Source organism: Delphinapterus leucas, chromosome 2 (genome assembly GCF_059928025.1).
Source record: "Delphinapterus leucas isolate spDelLeu-1000000601 "Yukka" chromosome 2, BTC_Dleu_Yukka2, whole genome shotgun sequence".
NCBI classification, from domain to species: Eukaryota; Metazoa; Chordata; class Mammalia; order Artiodactyla; family Monodontidae; genus Delphinapterus; species Delphinapterus leucas.
Window position 1 is genome coordinate 85,243,912 of NC_143130.1, and position 23,442 is coordinate 85,267,353.

Consider the following 23,442-nt stretch of genomic DNA (forward strand, 5'->3'; position numbering starts at 1 on the left):
TTACATGCTTCTCCCTTGCAGTGGAATTTTGTTGTAATAATTTATTCCCAGTCTTAGAAACGAAAAAATACCTTTTGCCTAGGCTGGCTGGCTGTCTTTTTGAGACAGAAGTTTTGAGAAAACACAGTTAAGTTAGCAAATAAATATATTGAATGCAGAGTAAGGAAAGTAAAATAGCCCTCCAAAATATAACAAAATAGCACCATATACAAACTTCATCTGCTCTTCTCTTATCTACCTTCTGAGACTTTGGAAGGTACAGTGTGTTCCTCTGGTTGAAGTAGCTGCTGCTACCCCGGACCTCTTGTCTCCCCCGGTCCTTTACTGAAACACTTTCCAAAAACTTCACCCAACGAGCGGCAAGCTGTCAGTAAACATCACTGTTCTTCTAGTCTCAACTAACAGTATCTGAGGTTGGGGAAGTTACAACTAGGGTTGGGGAGTCTGCAAAATACATCCAGAAGTTAGAACCCAAGCCTCCCCATACAGGAAGCAGGCCATGGATTTCCAAATAAGAAAATATAAGCCATCAGCTTTTAGACCTACAGTATAAAGCACGAGTTAAAGGGGACTCACTGTAGTTTAACAGAAAGACCACTAGACTCGGCCAGGGATCAACCAGGTAGTAAAGGATCTAGTCTCAGTTCTTTCCCTAATTGTAATAACTGAGGCAAGCCACCTAACTTTTGTTTTCCATCTGTGAAACAGAGGGCAAGCGCTAGATCAGTGTTTCTCAACCGGGGGTGTTTTCATCCCCCAGGGCACAATTGGCAATACCCGGAAACATTTTTGATTGTCACAGTTGGGGGGAGGGCATATTAATCACTTTTTAAATTTTCTGTATTTTATGATGCTTTGACATCTTGGGGGCCTTGCTAATCCTGGAAAGACTGCCCCTCCCAGGGCTAACTAATTCCTAGAGATAGCAAACAACTCCCCCCAAGCCCCTGCCATGTGCCTCTCATATGAAAACCAGACTATCCAGAGCCCACACCCCCGACCACCTCTTTCATCTTTCAGACACCAAGCCAATACTTCCCCTGACCTAAACTGCCCAGGGCCAGGAACTGGACAACTAGAGACCACTCCTGTAGCCCAGAGCCACTGAAATTACTCAAACTATCCAATTCTAAACTTGCTCAAATCTGCCCACCCTGCCTCACCTATTCCTTCCCTTGGAAACCACAAGAAAAGTTCTGGGCCACTCTTGCACCTCACTCCTACCTCCTGACCAACCCAGCTGCTCCCCCATGTGGCCCTGCGTGGCTTGGTGCACTTCCTGCCGTTGGGAACTGAAAGTAATAAACTCTTCTTTCAAGGAACTTTCCATGTATGGTATCTCACCAGACCCGATTAAAACAAAATCCCAGGTACATTTTAAATCAGGAGGGTATTCTATTAGTATGTTGTGAGTAGAGGCCAGGGATGCTGCAAAACACCCTACAATGTACAGGGCAGCCCCACAGCAAAGAATTATCCAGCCCCAAATGTCAACAGCGCCAGGGCTGAGAAACCCTGGACCAGATGAACTCTTATGCTCCTACCATTTGATTCAAATAGGTCTGATAGGCTGAATTGCCTGGAGCAGATACTGCTGTGACATGCAAAACAGCACTGTTATTCTGAGTTACCCCACAGACTTAGGTGCACTGAAAAATCTTCCTTATAGTAACCGTCATGGTTAAGGGATTTGATCAGTGGTATTGACACATTACCCAAGTGCTAAAGTAATGCTGAGAAAAGGAGTGTAATTCTCAATATAAATTAGAAAACCTTCTAGCAGGAAATAAATGTGTGGTAGTGACAAGAACACTTTCATAAAACAAACTCTTACCACAGTCCTTAAAAGGCACTAAAAGTCAAATGTCTTTTTTTTTTTAAGTCAATGTCTTGTCATAATAAAATGTGGTAAAGAAAAGCAGCCTAGCAAATGGCCATTACCTTCAGATCAAGGAGCCACAACCTTAGTGTTCTCCCCTCACTGCCTCCCAGCCGCACACGCCCTGCCACAACCACCGCTCCAGACATACCAGGGGTTAACAATTCCAGGGTCAAGGGTCTCCACCTTAGCCTTATGTAATGCATAAGGTCAGCAACAGCCATTTTGCAAAATAAAACATATATACATATATTCAGGTCTGCTCTACGTGGATTGCAGTATTGCCCAGAGTCTGCTTAGATCTATTCTACCAATAACTAGGAACTTTGATCCAATGTGGTCAGCATCTTTCCGAAAGGTAAGAATTAGATTCAAGGTCATGAAGGACCCTCCAGAGGCACTGTCCACACTGCAGCCATCCCGGTACAGAAGCCCTGAAGAGGCACAGCGGCTGGCGTCTGCCAAAGAGCTCGTCATCTGCTGCATTTTACCAAAAAACATTCTCCCCCCCAGAGGAAAGACTCCTTAAAGGGAAGAAAATTCCAGGAGACGTTTGAAAATAAAAATGTTGGAGAAAATAGTTTAGAACAGTCGTGTCATTAGAGATACCAGGCAGAAGTGGGGGTAGTGGAAAGGAGGCCAGAAGCTCATTTGGATAAAGAGGAGGAGGGGGAAGGCAGTGTCAGGGAAAAGTCATGGAAAAGCTAACTGTTCAAAGGCAGCTACTTACTATCAAAGGGTTTGAAAAATTATTTCATTTCTCTTTATTGCCTAGCACCTACCTCAGGGTCAAGATCATCCAGCACAGTTTCCAGTTGTTTCAGTTCTATTTCTGATAGATTCCCAAGGAGTTCATCTTCATCAACGTCCCTGTACTTCTCTAAGTCCTTCCGGAACGATAGTGCCATGGTTTGCAGTCACTTAATTTTTGCTATTCAGTACAGTCAGAAGTGACTTCTTATTTTTTTTCTTAAAGCTATGGAGAGAAGAAACAAAAACATTTAAAATATTAAGTCATCCCCACCTAGTTAGATCTATTTTAGGTTAAATGAAATGTAATTTCCATGTGTCATATATACTTTGACTACGTATCACACACTACCCTTGCCTATGAATCATTCAATGTCTTTATCTTTTGTCTTTTGTTGACAAAAAGCAACCAAACAAAAACAAAAAGCCACACTGGGAAAAAAAAGGGGGAGGAGAGAATAAAATTGAAATCCATTAAACAGCTACTTGACAGAATTTAGATTCCTGATAACTGAGTTTTAGGGGGGAAGAACTTATAATATGTACCAAAATATAATTTTTTCCATCAATTGCTTTCAAATGATTGCTACCAGTACCAGAATACTTTGTTTAAGCACAGTATGTTTGAGGCATGCTTGTTTTCCTGTAAATTGCTTAGAACATTATTTTCTGACTCAATATTAATATAGGGGAGATATGGATATACTCTCCATGGGAGGAATGGCCATTGGTAAAAACATATTTTGAAAAGGTTCATTTAAAACTTTTTTTTGCATTTTTTCTTCTAATTTATATTTTGTTGCATTATGAAAACAATACATTTATTTGGCAGAGTAATCTAGGTTACAAGTTGAAATAAAAGAAAATTCTGAAGAAAGTGCACTGATTATTTTTTAAATATGAAATATTCGATGTATTCTAACCAATACATACTAGCATTCTTATTAGGAAAAGGCATTTTTAAAGGAAAAAAACATAGCATTCTGAAAAGGTTTCAGCAAAATACTCAAAACCATGCTGGGATATGTCATCCACTGACTGGCAAGATTGGTCAGGAGGGTCTGGTGGTAGGAAAGGATCTTCACCATTTCCTCACCATGTTCATCCCTTCCAAACAGCTATGAAGTGACTCAAAAAGTAGCATCTTTCCAGATATAGCAGGACTATTCTATAGGAAAAAAAAATACTTAAAATAAGTACTGCAAAAAGCGTGAAGTAAAAATGAAATATTTCCATAAATTCTAGCCATATATGTAGATCATTTGCCTCATAAAATGTTCCTATGTGAATAAGAAATAATCCTTAGACTTCCTGATTTGGCTAAATTTTTCTTGGCTGTAAAACGCCCAGTACTTCAAAGTTTGGATATACTTTCTACTCCCTTCTCCCAAGTTTTCCCAACTTAATATTTTAACTAATACATTTTCCTCCTCAAACTAGTAACATTTTATGGACCCTTTTATGTGTTTTCATCTCCTATGAAGACAGGAAGGTTCACCACAGGGGTCTGTCAGCTAGCAAGCATCTGGGACCAATAACAAGCAAATTAACAGAGCTGTGCTTATGCAGATGTTAAATTGCAGGCATTTTGTGTAATTGCCCAAGACAGGTCTGGCTTACACCTGTTCTACTGGCACTTCATTGGTTGAGCAGTTACCCTGGATTTTTTTCGCTTTTTTGAACACATAATTATCATTGTTGTCATTACTAAGTTTGGTAAACATCCTTTGTATTTCCAACTTTAAGACAAGAAGCTTACCAAGTATCCTGAGAGTGAATTTTCTCAATTAAAAATAATACACTCTGAGGAGACGATTCAATAGAAGGTACCAGCACTTTCAAATATATTAACCCTAAAATGCAATTTTAAAGAAGGTGGCACAGGACTTCCCTGGTGGTGCAGTGGTTAAGAATATGCCTTCCAATCCAGGGAACACAGGTTCGAGCCCTGGTCCAGGAAGATCCCACATGCCACTGAGCAACTAAGCCCGTGAGCCACAACTACTGAGCCCATGCGCCACAACTACTGAGGCCCACGCGCCTAGAACCCGTGCTCCACAACAAGAGAAGCCACCGCAATGAGAAGCCCGTGCACTGCGATGAAGAGTAGCCCCCACTTGCCACAACTAGAGAAAGTCCGTGCACAAAAATGAGGACCCAATGCAAACATACATACACATACATACATAAATAATTCACTTAAAAAAAAATAAAATAAAATAAAGAAGGTGGCAGGCAATTTTAGGAGAAAAAATAAATAGAACATTTTGAAAAAATACTCCCTTTATTAAAATACCAATGATATGCTATTTGAGACAGATAAGGGTAAGAAATTGATAAAAGTACATGAATAGGTACCATGAGTAATTAGTTAGTTTTCACTGTTTTTTAATGTTTGGACAATCAATCCAAAAAGTTTTTAATGTAGTTTAATATAATTTATTTTTGAGGTTTGTAACATAGAATAAAACCAACTTCTTGTAAACATTTCAAAGAAATACATATTATTTTGAGCATCCCCTCACTTTACTCTCAAGTGTTCCAGTTTGGGCCATAAATTCAACGGTCATCCTACTAATAAGGTATTATAATGGGCAATATGATAGGAATGAGGTGTTAGGGGCAAAGGCAATGTTATATGCCACCCAGGGTCTATAGGTTTGGAACATGACATTCCTTAGAGTGACTAAACAGGTTACTCCAAGAGATGGCTCCTTATTCCAAAGTAAAATCTGTCACACAAAGCATGTTTATAGTATTGCTTAAAGATCAATAAAATGAACACCATGAACACACCACCCAGCCTCAGAAAGAAAACATTACTTTGTACTCTCATGTTCCCCTTTCCAGTTGCATCTCTTCCCCCCAAAGAAGTAGCCATTGTACTGAATTCTGAATTAATCATTCCCTTACTTTCTTTACAGTTTTACCTTAAATGTACATATCTTTAAACAGTTTTAGTTTTGCTATTTTTTGCACATATATATATATATATATATATGGACTCACACAGTATGTATCCTGTGACTTGGTTTTTACACTCAGCATTGCTTTGAGTTCATGCTTAGAGCTGAACTTCTTTCATTTTCATTTCTATATCATATACTGTTATATAAATGAACATCTGAATTACTTGTAGTCTTTCCTTCTCTACTTTTCTGCTGTTACCTATTTCCTGGTATACATGTGCAACAGTTTCTCCAAGTTGTCCAAACCTAGGAATGGAATTGCTGGGAAAAGGGTATGGTATTACTCAAGTTTACTAGGTAACGTCAAACTGTTTTCAAAGTGGTTGTACCAATTCACATTCCTAGAAGATTCAATGCATGACAATTTCATGTTGCTCATCCTTGCTGATTGTCGATATTATCAGTTGTTGTGGGGTTTTTTTGCCCATTCTGGTGGATGTGAAATGATATTTCATTGTGGTTTTAATTTGCATTTTGCTGAGTTATGATGAGGTTGAGTATCTTTTCATACGTTCTTGGCCTTAGTCACTTAGACATAGTGGTGTTCCTTAGTCTGTGAAGAATCTTTGTCCGTTTTTTTTTTTAATAAATTTATTTAGTTTATTTATTTTTGGCTGCGTCGGGTCTTCATTGCAGCGAGTGGGGGGCTATTCTTTGTTGCGGTGCGCGGTCTTCTCATTGCAGTGGCTTCTCTTGTTGCAGAGCACAGGCTCCAGGCACATGAGCTTCGGTAGTTGTGGCAGGAGGGCTCAGTAGCTGTGGCTCCCAGGCTCTAGAGCGCAGGCTCAGTAGTTCTGGCGCATGGGCTCGTTGCTCTGCGGCATGTGGGATCTTCCCGGTCCAGGGGTCGATCCTGTGTCCCCTGCACTGGCAAGCGGATTCTTAACCATTGCGCCACCAGGGAAGCCCTCTTTGCCCATTTTTATATTGTGTTATCTTTAAAAAAAAAAAAATAGATGCTCTTTACTATATTCTGGATACTAATCTTGTCAGTTATATGTTAAAAATCTCTTCCATTTTCTTTTAACTCATTAGTTTATTAAGGTGTTTCCGGGGGAAACATATCATTTAATTATTTTCATTTAATTATTTAAGGAATTTACTTCTTTGGCTTGTTTTTTTCCTTTTCAAAGCAATGGAAAGGCATTTCCTTCAAGTTCGGATTATGAAATCTTGCCAAGAACTTCCAGGTACTATACCAGAGTTTCCCAGAAGCTTCAATTCTGCTTCAGTAAAAAGCAAACAACTGCTGCTCATCCTATTTAATGCTGCTCAAAACTCACCACAAGTGTTCACATGCTCAGAGTCTCTAACTTGATTGTACCTTCTCTCTCAACTCTCATCCTTTACTGAGGATTATCTGTGTGCTGACACTGTGCCGAGTATTAGCAAGAGAAGCTCAGAACTCCTTAAGAAGGGAAGCTCCGGAAGCCGTGCTTTGCTCTGCTTTCTGTCCCATGGATAACATGTCCTCTCTTGCTTGTCCTCTGCCATCTGTATCTTGGAAGGGGAACAAATTCTGAATGGTTTCAACCAGTGTGCTAGAAAAGTTATCTTAAATCTACACTGGGTCTACAAGAACTTTTTTTAATCTCCAAGCTAATGTAAAATACATTTCATAAAAATACACTTCATAATCTACACAGCACAGGAATAGATTTTTTTAAGCATAATATTCTCAGTCTTTTTTTTTTTTTCTAAAGGTTGTATATAAGTAAAAGTTAGTTTTGCCAGATAAGTTAGGTAAACTTTCAGGCAGATGTAGAAAATCTTCTAACTTGAAATTCTGGTATGATCAGACTGTTTAATTCTCCATCCTTAACTCACTTTTTAGAGCAGTGGTTTTCATGTTTTAGACTGAATCAGAACCCCCTGGAGGGCTTGTTACGACACCACCCCTGGGCCCCACCCCATTTCCTGATTGAATAGGTCTATAGGGTAGGGTTGAAAATCTGCATTTTTAACCAGCTGCCAGGTGGTGCCGATACAGCCGGTCAGGAACTAGGCTTTGAGAGGCACTGCTCTAGAGGAACTGACTTCATAAATTTGTAAATTCTGACAACTAGGCCTCACATTCTTGCGGCAGTCTATCTTGTCCTACTCACTGGCTGAAGAACTTTGTTAAAATAGTCCCCAGAGTCTATGGGAACTGTTGCCATGGTATGCTTTCCTTTTCACTCTGTCACTGCTTCACTGGATTTCAGTTAGCGGAGGCAATACCGAGGAACATAAGGAAACTCCTGGAGTATTCTGGGCCAAAAGCTTTCATTCCATTAACCAACTTCCTTTTCATGTATTACTAGTCTCTAGAATCCTCCTTATTTTTCACACAAGACTTTCAGGACCCTGTTAATTTCCAGGTGGATTCTCAGCCATCTCATTTCACAGATGTTTTAAATTTTAGCTTTCTATTTAGATACTTTTTAAATAGCTGTATTCTAGATCTTTGGGATCACTTTAAATGAAGCACTGTTGTGAGATTTCAGATGCCATATTTACATTTATATTTATCATTGCATCAGCACCAGGTAGAACTGCCTTAATTGTTCTAAACTAATACAGAGGCAGTCTGAATACCTAAATGATGCATTTGCACAAAATGGAGACACAGCACTACGTAACCAAAGCTTTCTCTGAGATTCAAACATAGAAAAATAGTAGAAGGGGACTTCCCCGCTGGTCAAGAATCTGTCTTCCAATGCAGAGGACACAGGTTCGATCCCTGGTCAGGGAACTAAGATCCCACATGCCGCGGAGCAACTAAGCCCAAGCGCTGCAACTACTGAGCCCATGCGCCTCAACTACAGAGCCCGCATGCCTCAACTACAGAGCCCACGCACTCTGGAGCCCACGCGCCACAACTAGAGAGAGAAAAACCAGCATGCCATTAGAGAGAAGCCCGCACGCCACAACGAAAGATACAGCATACTGCAACGAGGATCCCGCGTGCTGTAACTAAGACCCGATGCAGCCAAAAATAAATAAATAAATAAAATGTTAAAAAATCTGTACAAAAAAGAAAAATAGTAGAAGAGCTATACCTGCACATGGTACATGGTCAGAGAGGCACAGTGAACTCAAAGAGAACTTGTACTGAGGCAGTCAGTACCATATTCCCATCGATGGCAATTTAGTTTTTGCAAAAATCAATTAACACTAGGATCCACAATAATTTTTTAAGAGAAATACTTCTCTATTTAACCAATCTCCACTTATTTGCCTTCAGTTTCACATTTTTTTATAGAGTAAGGTCTTGACACTGACTATTAAGAAAAAAACTGGAATTATGTGGTTCAAAGTTACATTCTCTCAAAATATGAGGTGTTAACCCCCATTTCATCACTATTTCAACAGGGCAGGCTCAGAGTTCAGACTCTTATCTGTTCTCTCTTAAATGCACACATGTGATCATGTTGTTCTCTAGTTCAAAAATCTAAAATAGACTCACAGTACCTTCAATGGGGTTAGGCAAAGTACAGTGTCAGGGGGCTAAACTCGGCCTGCTGCCTATGGCTGTAAATGATGTTTTAATGGGACATAGTCCCATTCATTCACTTATGTATTGTCCATGGCTGCTCTTGTGCTACAATGGCAAAGCTGAATAAATGCAACAGAGACCCATATGGTCTGTAAAGCCTAAAGTATTTACTATCTGGCCCTTCAAAGAAAAAGTTTGCCAAGCCCTGACCTACAAGATAAAGTCCAAATTCCTCAGCATGATATATGTAGTTCACAACCAGGTCCCAGCTAGCTTTCTATTATAATATTATCTCAGGCTGCTCACCATCATATAGCCTATAGGCCAAATAGGCCCCAAAGTTTTAGGTCTCTAGGCCATTTGCTTATTTCATTCCCTTTCTCCACAATGCATGCACTCTTTCTCATTTACCTCTGTCCTCAAACCCCTACATATTCTTCAAGGCCTAGCTAAAATGTCATACATATCTTCCCTGAAATTTTCCCTGCTCTCCTGTTTGATCGGACCCCCAGGAAAGATTAGTATCTTCAAATGATAAGATCAACATACAATAAGAGAATGTTTCCCAAAAAAGTAGATAGAACAAATGACTATAGAATGATGGTAACATAACCATGGAAAGAAGGCAGTAAGCAGGCAGATATAAGAAAATGGGATTCATTAAGCAAGATTTGGCCATGTTCATGAAGCACAAAGGAGGCATGATATCCTGACCAGCAGATGTGATTGGCTGGTTCCCACTGCAGTTATATGTCCCATCTGAAGAAGCATCAGATGGCCAATGCCTGATGTCATTCGACATTGACATCACTCAATTCCCCTTATTCCTCTCCATGCTCACACCAAGTAATCTTCTAATTAAAACTTGGCTATTCATGTAGTCTTCCTCACTTTAGATTAATAAACTGATGTTTTTTGACTTATGCACCAGTCTTTTATGAGTGTGGTTAGTATGGGTCACTTTTTAAGAAATTAGGCACCTATTGGTGGATTGAAATCAGGTCTCTGCAAAAGCAAAGCTGAGGACCATCACATGAAATCCTATCCCAAGGATGGCTGGCCAGCTACTCCTAAAGACACCCTCTATCTCATGTCAAACCAACAATGACAGAGAATTAGGTCATCTTCTGTCTCTCTTGCTGGACACTGTAAGCCCCCTGAGGAAGAGAGATTCTCTCCTAGGTCTCATTTCTTACTGGGTTGCCATCACCAGGTGCAGTACGTGGTTACACATAGTTAAGCCAAACTTGATTTAATTGGATTATATATCAGTCTCTCCTTTCCCTTTTTTGGTAGTTCCCTCTACCTGCCCCAGGTATCTAGTATCTCTCTTGCTCCCTCACTCTATTTCCCTTATCACAACTAAAAAGGCACTGATAATCAGTCCTTGATACTTCTGCTAATCCTTTACAGCCTCTGCATTGTTCATCTTTTCTTCCCTCAGTGTCAAACCATTTTGGCTAAGAGTTCTCTGCTGTCTAATCTTCTCTAGTTAAAACAAAAGAAAAACATCTAATTATCAGTCACCAGACCTCTGAAATTAAATACATGCCCTGATGATGATTTGATTTTCTTTTGAGTAGAAATGAATTTCCTCCTTGGGAGATACCAAGCCTTACTCTTCAGATGTGCTGGGCTTAAGACTGCGTGTCTTTTCCTCACTGGCTTCTCCTAGGACCCCTGGGTACTGAACCAACCTGACCCACCAGATCAGAAACTTCTTTTTTTCTGTCACAAGATTCCCAGGTGATTATTTGTTTTCCAATATATTTACTGGTCATTCAACAAATATTTTTGAACATCTTCTGTACCAGGAATTGACTTGCTCCAGACAATAGGCATAAGAAGTATACAAGACAGACAAGTTCCTTGCTCCAGTTTAAAGGTGGTGGAAAGACAAAAAACAATGAACAAAAAACCAAGGTAATAACAGATAGCAATAAATATGATAAGGAAAACCCCAGGACAATGCTATAGGAGAAGTGAGGGTCGGGAAAGTTACTTTAAGTGGTTCAGATACTGTTCTGAAAGGTGACTTTTAAGCCAAGATCTAAAGGTCTCTCCCAACTCTCTCAGCTTAGGACTCTGCTAACAGCAGCAATCTAGGTGAAAAACAATGGTGGCTTTGCTTGAAGTTGTAGCTGTGGAGACAGAAGTGGGAAAAAACATGTGACATATTTTAGAAGCAAAGCCAAAAGGACTTGTTCACAGACTGGCTGTAAGGAGATAAGGACAAAAGATGCCCTAAGGGATGACCTCTGTGTTAATTTCAGTTAGTATTTAATAATTTTTGTTGTTGTTGTTCCATACCTATTTTTTCTGAAGAGCTGAACATGGCCATATGCCACCTATATTTCTAGGTCTAAAAAAAAAAGGTTCTTGGTTAATATTTTCATAATCGTTTGTTTTGAGATCCACATTGTAAACTGTTCTCATATGACAAATCTTGAACACCCATAATAATAACCAATTAATGAAACAAAATAAACCAATTAAAAATTACTAAATAAAACAACTGCTGGCTATGGCCTTTAAATATATTTGTAGGCTAAACAAAAGTGCCTGTCTATGTTAATACTATTTCTGGCATCACCTTTTCCAAAGAGCTGAGACAAAAGTGAAACAAGCAAATGTTCTCTCATGATTTTTTTTAAAATGTTATACAATTACTGTTCCAAACTTATTTTTCTCTCCAATATTTTTAATACTTATAGTCAAACTGCTGAAGAAGAGATGATCATGAATTTGGCACCCAGCAATCACTGTGATTTCAAGATCCACACTGCTGACCCTCAACACCTAGTCTCTGAGTTCCCTGACCTTCTCTCTTCTGATGGTCCCGTCCTCTGCCCTACCTCAGCTCTACATCCCTACGGTTGTAACCTAGCTCTAATCATTACCAATAATTGTACCCCTCCAGAACTCTCAATTTCTTTGGAAATTCTCTGGAACTCCTCTAGCAAAACCCCAATCCTGGTTAAAACGCTCTTCCTACTTCTCACCTGTACCAGGGTGACAGATAAAGCAGGAGAAAAACACACCAACTGACCAGCCATATTTAATATTTATCACCACTAACATCAAAGAGTGCTGCCTACTAATCCCACTGCATTTCCCTAGTCCAGTCACTCTCCCACAGTCTGACTATTTTACTTCTTCTTTTCCCTCAGACCTTTAATATTTCTTATCTATCACTCTCAGATGAAGAGCCTACCTTAATATTTCACTGACGATATAGAAACAATCATAAAAGGATAACTAAGCTCCCACTGCTACATCTACCAACCGACCTAAATTTGTATCCATATACTCTATCTTCTCTCTTGTTTTTATAGATAAAACTGTCCAGACTCTCATCTAAGGCCAATCCCACTGCCTGTGGCCAAATCCCATCCATGCTCATTTATACAAGATCACTTCAATAATTGGGCCCTTTTTCTACAGGATCATGCCCATCAGCATACAGACTGTAACACACCTCCCAAATTAAAAACAAGCATTCCTTTGACTTCATATCCCCCTCCAGACACTTTGCATCCCCCTCCCGACAATTTCTTGGCTCCTCTTTATAGCAGAATTCCTTGAAAGAACTGTTTTTGGTACCCCAAGTTCCCTCCCTCTTATTCTCTTATACCTTCTCCAATTTGGCTTTTGTTCCCAGCATTTACTCCACCCAAACTGACCCTGTCAGCAATGACCTGCATGGTGCCAAATCCAGCTGTCAGTGCTTTTTTAAATTTTAAAATATTTTATTAATTATCTACAGTATATTATTACGTTTTATAAATTACATATAGAACTGTACATCATTCTGATGTACAGTTCTGTGAGCTTTGATAAATGCATAGAGTTGTACAACCACCACCACAAATCAAGATACAGAGGCAGCTGTCAATTCTTAGTCCTCACCTTACGAGGCCTATGAGAAGCAGCATCTGACAACAGATCCCTCCTTTATCCTAAAACACTTTTCTCACTTGGCCATGGAGACATTATTTCCTCTTGGTCTCCCTTTATCTCTCTGACTCTCCCACCTCATTCTCCTTTGCTAGTTCCTCCTCATCTTTCCTACCTCTAAATGTGGGAGTGCCCCCAGGAGTTAAGTTCTTTGGACAGCTTCTCTTTCTATATTCACTCCCTAGGTGATTTCATACATTGACAACTCTTGGATTTATATCTCCAATTTGGACCTCTCTCCCCAACTCCAGACTTAAAAATAACTACCTATGTAACATCTCTACTTGGACGGCTAACAGGTATCTCAAATGTGAATGAACAAAACAGACTCTTTATTTTCTCCCCCAGACCTGCTCTTGCCATGTTTTTATCATTTAATAAACAGCAACTCCATTCCTTTAGTTGCTCAGTCCACAAATTTTGGAGTTAACTTTGACTTCTCTCACACTCTGCATCTGATCCATCAAACATTTGGCTCTATCTTTAAAACATCATGGACTTACCATCTCCACTGCTTCCACTCTGGTCCAAGTCATCAACATCTCATTCCTGGACCACTGCAATCTCCTCCTAACTGGGGCTCCTCCTCCCACTCTAATGCCCATATAGTCTATAGTCTATTTTCTGCAAAGGTACCAGAGCTATCTTATTCTTTTTAACTGAAGTTTTTATTGAGATAGTTATAGATTCATATGCAGTTGTAAGAAACCACACAGAGGGATCCCCTGAACACGTTGTCCAGCTCTCCCTGATGGCAACATTTTCCAAAATTATAGCACATCACAATGAGCATATTGACATTGATATAGTCCACTGATCTTATTCTGATTTCTCCAGTTTTACTTGTACTCATATTTGTGTATATGTGTGTATAGTATGTTCCATACAATTTTATCACCTTTTAGGTTTGTGTATCCACCACTACAGTTGAGATACTGAACAGTTTCAACATCACAAAGATTCCCCATGTTGTTCTTTTATAACCACACCCATCTCCTTCTCTAACCCCTGGCAAACAACTTATCTGCCCTCCATTTCTAAAATTAAGTCATTAAAAAAATGCTATATACATAGGATCATACAATATGTAACCTTAGGGATCATTAGGCATAAATTCCTAAAGATTCGTCCAAGTTGCTGTGTATCGATAGTTCACTTTTAAAATTGTATTCCATGGTACGTATTTTCTGCAGTTTAACCATTCAGATGTTGAAAGACAGTTCCTGACTACTACAAATAAAATGTCTATTTGTGTACAGGTTCTTGTGTGAACTGACCAGATTCCATTACTTCTGCTACTCACAATCTTCTAATGGCATCTCATCTCCATCAGAATAAAAGCCAAATGGCTTTACAATGGTCCACAAGGCCTTACACAATCCCCCCCACCCCACTAAGCCTCAAATCATCTCCAACCATTCTCCACTTTGCTCACAGCACTTCAGCAACACTGATCTTCTTGCTCTTCCTCCAACAAACCAGGCATACTCCTGCCTGAGGGCTTTTGCACTTGATGTTCCTTCTACCTGGAAAACTCTTCCCTGAAACAGCTAAATGACCTGTTTTCTCACTTCTTTAAGATCTCTGCTTAAATATCAATTGCTTAGAGAGGACTTCCCTGTCCACTATATACAAAATATCAACTCCCACAGGCCCCTCCACTACTGCACTAGGCAATCTCTATTTTCTTACCCTGTATTTCCCTCTATATTATTATCTGACATGCTATATATTTACTGATTCATCCTCTATATCTTGTCACTAAAATCTAAACTATATTCAGTCAGAGACTCTTTTGTTCACTACTACATCCTCAACAGAGAATAGATCATGGCACATGCCAAGTACTAAAAAACAGCAGATATATCTAATTTCAAGGCTAAGTGTAAACTTATTAAAGTCACTTAAGTTAACCTGGAGTCATTCAAGATTATTGAAACACTAACATCTTACCTTTATATGACAGCAGCTTTGTTTATGATGTTTCTTCCTAGATCAGATCTAAGTTAAGAAGTTGTTTAAGAACTAAATCGAGGCTTATCTATTAAGAAGTAAATAAATTAAGCTAAGAATAGGAAAGTTAACACTCGACTGAGCTGCCTAACTCTGTATTTTTAAGTTTCTCATATTAAATTGCTGAGATGGCCTGGCTTTTTTTTTCTTCATAACTTGTCTTTTTAAAAATAAAAATACATATACCTACCAGCATGGCTAAAATGAAAAAGAATGACAATACCAAGTGTAGACAAGGATGTGGAGCAACTGATACTCATAATTTGCTAATGGAGTGCAAATTGATTCAACCACTTGGGAAAAGTATTTGGTAGTATCTACTAAAACTAAACATACTCATACCACAATGGTGTAGCAATTTCACTCCTAGCTATCTACCCAAGAGAAATAGTGTTTGTGTTAATAAAATAAGATGTACAAAAATGCTCACTGCAGCTTTACTCATATCTCCAAACTAATAGAAAATGAGCCAAATGTCCACTATCAGGAGAATACACAAATGAGCGGTGGTACAGTTATAAAAGACAATACTACATTAAAGAGCAACTATGATTATGTGCAAAAACGTGAATGAATCTCACATGTATTATGTTGCAGCCAAAAAAATAAAATAAAATAATAAAATAAACACGCAAAAAATACTTATAAAATAAGTTATCTCTACCTGGAGATTTTAACATTTAAAGCATCTAAATGTTGTCCCATTTAATGTCGGCCTTTACTTTCATCTCTGCTGGTCTGAGGAACATTCTCTTTGATGGAGAAGGCTGGAGTAAAGAAAGTCATCTATTTATTCCTGGCATTGCTAAAGCACAGGCTGAGTACGAATATCTGTCTGGGATATTGTGCAGCAGATTCCTCAACTGCAAGGGAGTTTAAGAGTCTCATAAGGTCATTTCCTTCTTTTGAGCTTATGATTCTAATTAGTGATAACACTAATTATAACCAAAAAATGTACTTAGTGCTCACTGCGTCCAAAGCACTATGCACGCAGTATTTACCTTCTAAAAAATAAAAACCATTTTATTTTAGTTGTATATTATGTATATTACTTTTGTAGTAAATAAGACATTTTTAAAGGAAATAAGTTGGATGCTAAATCTATCCTTCTGTTCTGTTCACTGCCTCTTCTATACAATGAAGTGTAAAAGGCAGTGCATTAAGTAACGATTTTTGCAGAGTTCTTAGGATGCTATGGTTGACCCAGATGTGGGCACATCTGAGTGAGGTAGGTGCTCAGCACACAGAAGTTTGAGAAACTTGTGGTTGATTATTCTGTGTAAAAGTTCCATGGAAACTTACCAACCTTCACTAAGTATGAGATTAGCTAAGCAGCCCCGTCTTTCCTGTCACTGCAACTGATGCCGTCTCGATTTTTTAAAAAAGAGATCTGGAGATCCCAAAAGCACAAGGAAAGAAAATAAAGTCTGAAGTCTGAGGGCAGTCTGGAAAAACTTGTTAGGGCCAGAACAGAGAAGAGATTTAATTGGAAGCAGGTTACTGAGGGCAACCTTAAAGTAGAAAGCAGCAAGGTCATTTCTGTGACTATTAAGAGAAATACTTCATAGGTTACTCATAGCACTTCAAAAACAATCTTTCAACAAGACTCTACCGAGAGACTTTGTGGCTCCCATGTGAGTTACCCCCATTTCCTTTTCTGGCTCAAAGCAGCCAAACCAGCTCCCAGTCGTAGCCCACCTCCTCTCTATTTATTCTTTGTGGAGTTGCAGCAACAGAGGTACAAGGCAAGGTCAGAGAGGAACCCACTCTGTGCTGGGATGAATGCCACACCAGCCACACCCTTAACACACCCGTTTCTCAGTACCAAATGTTTTCCAGCCTTCTTTTTGGTTTGTTTGTTTAATAGATTGGGCAGAGGAGGAAATGCTCAAGCTTTTTAAAAAGTTATTGCAAACTCAAAAAAATCTTAAAATAGGAATGACATCATAAACAAGTCTCTCACAATAATCAGGTTACAGAGCTCTTTATCTCTGAGGGTTAACCTAAAAGATTCTGCTACCAGTTATACTGTGGACAAAATCAAATATGACATGAGGTGGCTTGCAGGAAAAACTTATCAGTGCTCAGCCATCAATCAAAATGCTGAATCCATTCCAAGTATATAATGGAGAGATTGAGGGTTTTCTTTCTCCTTCTCTACCAAGGGAAGTATCGCTATGACTCATTCTTCCTCTTGCAAGAATTTTCTTAATATACTGAGTTAGTAAAACTATATACAAAATCCTAAAAAAAACTAGGCTAGATCTTAAAGAAATCATGCTGAGATCAAGTTGAGTTTTATGCAGTGAACAAACGGTGAACGGCAACATCTTTCCTCAGTTTCACCCTTCTGAATTTCCTGGGCTTCAGACCAGAATTTTTCCTTCATTCTGAAAAATTCTTTTCAACCTTACCAATTTCCCCATCTTCAGATCAATATGTATTTGTATATATTTATTAAGTGCCTATTACATTTAACGTGCTGTCCTGGGGTAAGGAGACATTGGACTGGAGCGGGGTAGGGCATAGGGAGAGGAAAGGGACCACGGGAAGGAGAGGAAAAGAATTTGAGAAAATTGTACAAACAGATTGTACAATTGTTGTACAAACAAACACTTTATAAGTGTTTCTCAAACTGGAATTTAAAAGATTATAAGAGTCAAAGACATGGCAAAAATAGGGCACAGAGATTGTAATATTCAACTGTAGATGTAATGTTAAATGCAGATTCAATCTCAACACTTAAAGTTTTCTTTGGATACACCTCTGTGCTGTCTCAATATGCAAAACTGGTGATCAGCAAAGCTGGGCATATAGTGAAAGTAAATCTGATTCTCCCTCACACCTTCTCTTGCCACCTTCCATCATAAGAGTACAGCCCAGGTGGCACACTGAAAAAAACCCTTCACTGGCATGTCTCTTCTCTTCTCCACTCCCTTTTTACATCCATGGGTATGAAGAACCCTATCCTCTAGCAACGCTGTGTACCAATAATTGTGCCACAAAAAAAGGATTAAGAAGTACATCACTGTTCAACTGAAAATATGTTTATATAGAAAAATATACCTCCAAATGAGGAAACGATCCTGGGCAAAATCAACTATTCTCAACAAAACGTGACTTGATGAAGATGTACATAACTGTTGTTGGCAATACTTGCAGACCTGCTGGTTAACAGTTAATAAGGCATCAAAATATTCTGTGTGGGGCTTCCCTGGTGGCGCAGTGGTTGGGAGTCCGCCTGCCGATGCAGGGGACATGGGTTCATGCCCCGGTCTGGGAGGATCCCACGTGCCGCGGAGCGGCTGGGCCCGTGAGCCATGGCCACTGAGCCTGCGCGTCTGGAGCCTGTGCTCTGCAATGGGAGAGGCCACAGCAGTGAGAGGCCTGCGTACCGCAAAAAAAAAAAAAAAAAAATTTCGTATGAAAGCTGTCCCAGCATTCTAGAGTCTTAAAAAAAGTTAAGGTTTTGGTAATACATGGGACAAAGTGCTCTAAGAAATTACCAGAACTATTCTAAACCACCAAAATACACCCATAAGATGTAGAAGATGTCAGAGAATATATATTTTTAATATGAAGTTTTCCCAAATCAATGATCATAAAATAAATATTAACATACATACAGAATATAGCTACTATTGTTATTTGTCTTGTGTATTGTGTTACCTGTATTCGTAATTGCAAAATAATGCATGATCTTGGCCAAAATGTCAAATAGTACAGTTGATAAATGTTGAAAGTAAAACGTTATTAAAGGACCTCCCTACCCTATCTCTCTCACTCTGCTAGTGTTTTAATCCTTCTACACCAGATTTTGTTTTGAACCAACAATCTCACTCTAATAAAATTCACTCTTTCTCATAAAATTCTACTTTTCCTCCCTTTTTGGGAGGGTGGGTCTGGTTGGATAGTAATGAGGATAAGTTTTAAAAGTTTAATGGGAAAACTTTCAGTCTTAAAAATAAGTGAGGACTTCCCTGGTGGCACACTGGTTAAGAATCTGCCTGCTGGGACTTATCTGAAGGCGCAGTGATTGGGAGTCTGCCTGCCAATGCAGGGGACACGGGTTCGAGCCCTGGTCTGGGAGGATCCCACATGCCGTGGAGCAACTGGGCCCGTGTGCCACAACTGCTAAGCCTGCGCTCTGGAACCCACGAGCCACAACTACTGAGCCCGTGTGCCACAACAACTGAAGCCTGTGTGCCTAGAGCCCATGCTCTGCAACAAGGAAGGCCACCCACAATGAGAAGCCCGCCCACCACAGTGAAGATTAGCCCCCGCTTGCCGCAACTGGAGAGGGCCCGTGCACAGCAATGAGGACCCAACGCAGCCAAAAACAAACAAATAAATAAATAAATCTGTATTTTAAAAAAAATAAGTGAAAAGAAAGTTCTCAGTTTTAGCTAGACTATGTAACTCAAGGCCCCTTTCTTTCCTAGAATAAGGAAAAGCCTATTTTTAAACTGCCAGATGAATACTTCTGAGTCTTTCCTGAAGATACAACAAACTGTGACAAGTTGTTATACTTAATATAATTCAATTATGACTCAGAGAGGAAAAACAAACCAAAAAATCCAGAAAGAAATCCAGAATTCTTAGGGAGAAAAAAGGCCTAGCACTTAGCTCCTAGCATTGCGGGTCAGTAGATCCATGGACTTAAGGGCTCTGTGACTTTGAGCAAGTTACTTCACTCCTCAGTTTTCTGGGCTAGATGAGGAATAACCAAGATATGTCCTAGTTCTGACAGTAGACTTCTCCAGGTCCAGACACGGGAAATAAAACAGACTTTTCCCCAGTCAGGGTAAATTCTGCCTCAGTCTTTAGGCAGCCACTATCAACAGATGAGAAGTGGCAAAGAGATGAAGCCTATTCACTTCATTCCCAGAACATTCTCAATGTCCTCAGGTCTCTTGTAGCTCTAATGTCTATGATCTTAAGAAAACACTAACTCAAACTTGCCAACATGAACAATGTATAAGTAGAAAGGAAAACTATGAGAGCTGAATCATGCTAGGTAAGCACAAAAACAATAAAGTGAAATACTTTAGGAAAGTGACTTGAAAAACCAGAACAGATTAAACAATGAAAAAAAGTAAATAATGAGCTTCCCTGGTGGCGAAGTGGTTGAGAGTCCGCCTGCCGATGCATAGGACGCAGGTTCGTGCCCCGGTCCGGGAAGATCCCACATGCCGCGGAGCGGCTGGGCCAGTGAGCCATGGCCGCTGAGCCTGCGCGTCCAGAGCCTGTGCTCCGCAACGGGAGAGGCCACAACAGTGAGAGGCACGCGTAACGCAAAAAAAAGAAAAAAAAAAAGTAAATAATGAAGTCAAACATGGGCCTATGTTGTTATGTACTAGAGAAAAAGAAGTTAAAGTGGAATGACCATATTAATAAATGCTTTCTTGAAAGTTGCCAAATAAAGCAAATTTCTACAGATCATTTCCTATTTTCCCATAATAAAATTAGAACTGTTTCTATGAAAACATGAATTCCCAATACATCATAAATCATAAGAACGAATGCAAAAGAATTTTAATCACAAAATTAAATATAAATTTTAGTAATACAGTAAAACTACTGAAGTATAAAGCAGCACATGCACTTCTGTCTTGTTCTTTATTTCATTTTCTTTTTTTAAAATAAATTTAAAAGTATCTAATTACTGTCTCTATTTTAATTAAATATTAAATCCAAGACAAGAGTAGGACAGTACTGGAAGATATTAGGAAAAAGACTTTAGAACAAGGAAAATAGATTGGAAAAACAGATTTGGAATTTAGGAAAGAGACCTTTGGGAAACAGGCTTCATAAAGGCTTTAGTTTCAGATGGTGATATTCTAAGAAATTTTAGAGGAGTCACTCAACCCCATTAATTCACCCATGTCCATTCCTCAAATCTGGCCCACTTTTCTCTATACCACAAGAAACACTAACGGTTGACAAATGACCCCTATGGTCCTTCCAAATCTAAAAGTCTAAGATCACTCAACTTTTAAAAATAAGTGCCTTGGGAATAACTCTGGAAAGATCCACAAGAACCAGAGACAAACTAGAGAGCTAAAGATACAGGGAGAGTGTTCACCAGATATCCAGTGGTCACTTTTGAGCTTTGTATCATGTGCATTTATTTTATTTTTAATTTAAATAGTAACTCAATCATTTGTTGCGTTTTGTTGCTGTGTACGAAAAAACAGTAACAAGTATTGCCTCTGACTTTATGCATGCCACCCCCAGGTAATAGCAAAAAGTGCTTTGGTGGAAAAGCAAAACAACGAAAAGCATCAGCCATTAGAGAGTCCTATTAAAAGATTCAGAACATTAATTAAGGGGAAAAAAAGACTAACAATCTATGAGAGCAATAGTAAGAATCATTTAAAGAGATATATAATTATATATTCTCCAAAGCTCCACAGCTTGGGCCCAAAGGCCCTATATAACTGAGACTCTGAAACTGGGATGGGGCCAGTTTTGGGGTGTTTTATTCCTTTTCCCTAAGGAAACATCAAGAGAAATAACTTTTCTGAAGTTCTGTGCAGGCCTTCAAAGCCTTGAGTTTTTGGACCCTGCCCCTTCCCAGGAACAGTTCCAGTACCTAGGGAAATTTCTGGAGTCTCATAAAGAAAGGAAGTAAAAAACAATGCTTTACCAAGCCCTTCCTCCTAGGGGCAAGCAAACTCCTTGCCTGACTGAGCTCTTGCCTTCCTGCCCTAACGATCTTGATCACAGTCACCTGACTATGCTTCCTGAAACACTGCTTTTACATTTCATTCCTTTGCTAAGAATTTTTTTCTTATTTGTTAGGTGCTTGTATTTTGACAGTTTCTCCTGTGATTTTGATAAAACTCCACTTTCCTACTTTCACTACGAATTACTAGGAATCCTCAGCTCTAATCAGGCTGGTTTCCTCAGGGTGTCACAAATATCCTAAGTTCACTTTTACATTTTTGCCTCATTTGTTTCCCAATATGGTCTGCACTTCTCTTCAACAATCCTCCCTACCCCAACCCCAAATTTCACTTCTCCATCCTATCCAAACTTGCATACCCTTCAAAGACTAGCTCAAGTCCATCTTCTCCAAAGCCCTTCTTAGCTCCTCCAACCCTACTTGGCCTCTTTTCCACTCTGCAGGTCAACAACACTCAGGATGCACCACACCATTTAGCCCCAATACTTGCCATTGATTCAGGTGTCTGATGCCCCGCCTGCTATCAATGCATGCCCCCCAGTGGACCATGCCCCACTCCTACACAGTGAAGTACTTCATATACACCTTTGGAGAAAAAGCACGCTTGTGACTTTTAGGGATACCACTCGTTCTACCCTAATCAATTTCAAGGGACTAGGGGCATACCAAGTTTGCTATAGCAATTACTGAATTAATTTTCAGAGTAACATGGAGAAGCAGTTATGTTTGGAGAGGCACATGCCTAAATTTACATAATGTCTTGATGTCTCAAGGGGGAAGTGGGGAATACAGAACCAATCAGAGAGATCTGGAAGGCCCTGGAGTATAATTCTCATCAGGTGGAGAATACCTAAGATGAGAGAATGAGTTCCCTCAGTTAATGCCAAAAAGGAGCCATTCTTCAACAAAATGGTAGTGTCCCACCACTTTGACTCAGTGTCCCAACTATAGAGAACCTCACTGTTAATGAAGTACTATGATATCCAGAGTGAATAACAGAAGCAATAACCAACAGATGGGGTACGTGTATGTAACCACATGGCAGCCAGGAGCAAGACCACACAACCCACCATAAATGACCTTGGGAACAAAAAGATGACTATCCTCTTATAGACTAAAGACAGCACTGAAGACTTTTTTTTTTTTTTTTTTTGCGATACGCGGGCCTCTCACCGTCGCGGCCTCTCCCGTTGTGGAGCACAGGCTCCGGACGTGCAGGCTCAGTGGCCATGGCTCACGGGCCCAGCCGCTCCGCGGCATGTGGGATCTTCCCGGACCGGGGCACGAACCCGTGTCCCCTATATCGGCAGGCGGACTCTCAACCACTGCACCACCAGGGAAGCCCGCTGAAGAGTTTTTGATAGGAAAATGTTATTTGCTATTACTGAGTTGTACACTTAAAAAGGATGACTTTTATGATATGTAAATTATGCCTCATTAAAATTGTTCAAAAACTTTTTTTGGTGACTTGAGCTGGAGTACTTGCATGTGGTGAAGCATCTGACAGTCCAGTAAGGAGAGGGTATCACAGGTTTTTGCTGGAATTTCAAGACAGAAGGCAAAACCTCTGGTGCCAAATTTTTTATCATATTAAGATAGGAGAGTTCCCTATAAATAATAAAAATTATCAAAATATAGCCTTTGAGAAATACATATACACACACAATAAAAACCAAACCGTATAAAACTAGTGAAATAATAACCATAG

At 39.5% G+C, this 23,442-nt stretch overlaps 2 protein-coding genes across 11 annotated transcripts in view; both read right to left on the reverse strand.

Moving 5' to 3' along the window:
- TMOD3 (tropomodulin 3) overlaps positions 1-23,442 on the reverse strand; it is a 104,608-nt gene that overhangs the window by 47,650 nt on the left and 33,516 nt on the right. For 5 of the 6 annotated variants that reach the window (XR_016392102.1, XM_089907218.1, XM_022579502.3 and 2 more), the window contains exon 2: positions 2,662-2,855. Coding sequence is in view for 5 of the 6 variants with exons in the window: in XM_089907218.1 (XP_089763344.1) it covers positions 2,662-2,787 (126 nt within the window). In the remaining variant the exon portion in view is untranslated. Of the gene's footprint in view, positions 1-2,661; positions 2,856-11,078; positions 11,379-23,442 lie in introns of those variants that run through there. The other variant, XM_089907216.1, reaches the window with a different exon arrangement.
- TMOD2 (tropomodulin 2) overlaps positions 18,432-23,442 on the reverse strand; it is an 85,304-nt gene continuing 80,293 nt past the window's right edge. For all 5 annotated transcript variants that reach the window (XM_022579489.3, XM_022579490.3, XM_022579491.3 and 2 more), the window contains one exon: positions 18,432-23,342. The gene's annotated coding sequence lies outside the window, so the exon portion shown is untranslated. The remainder of the gene's footprint in view (positions 23,343-23,442) is intronic.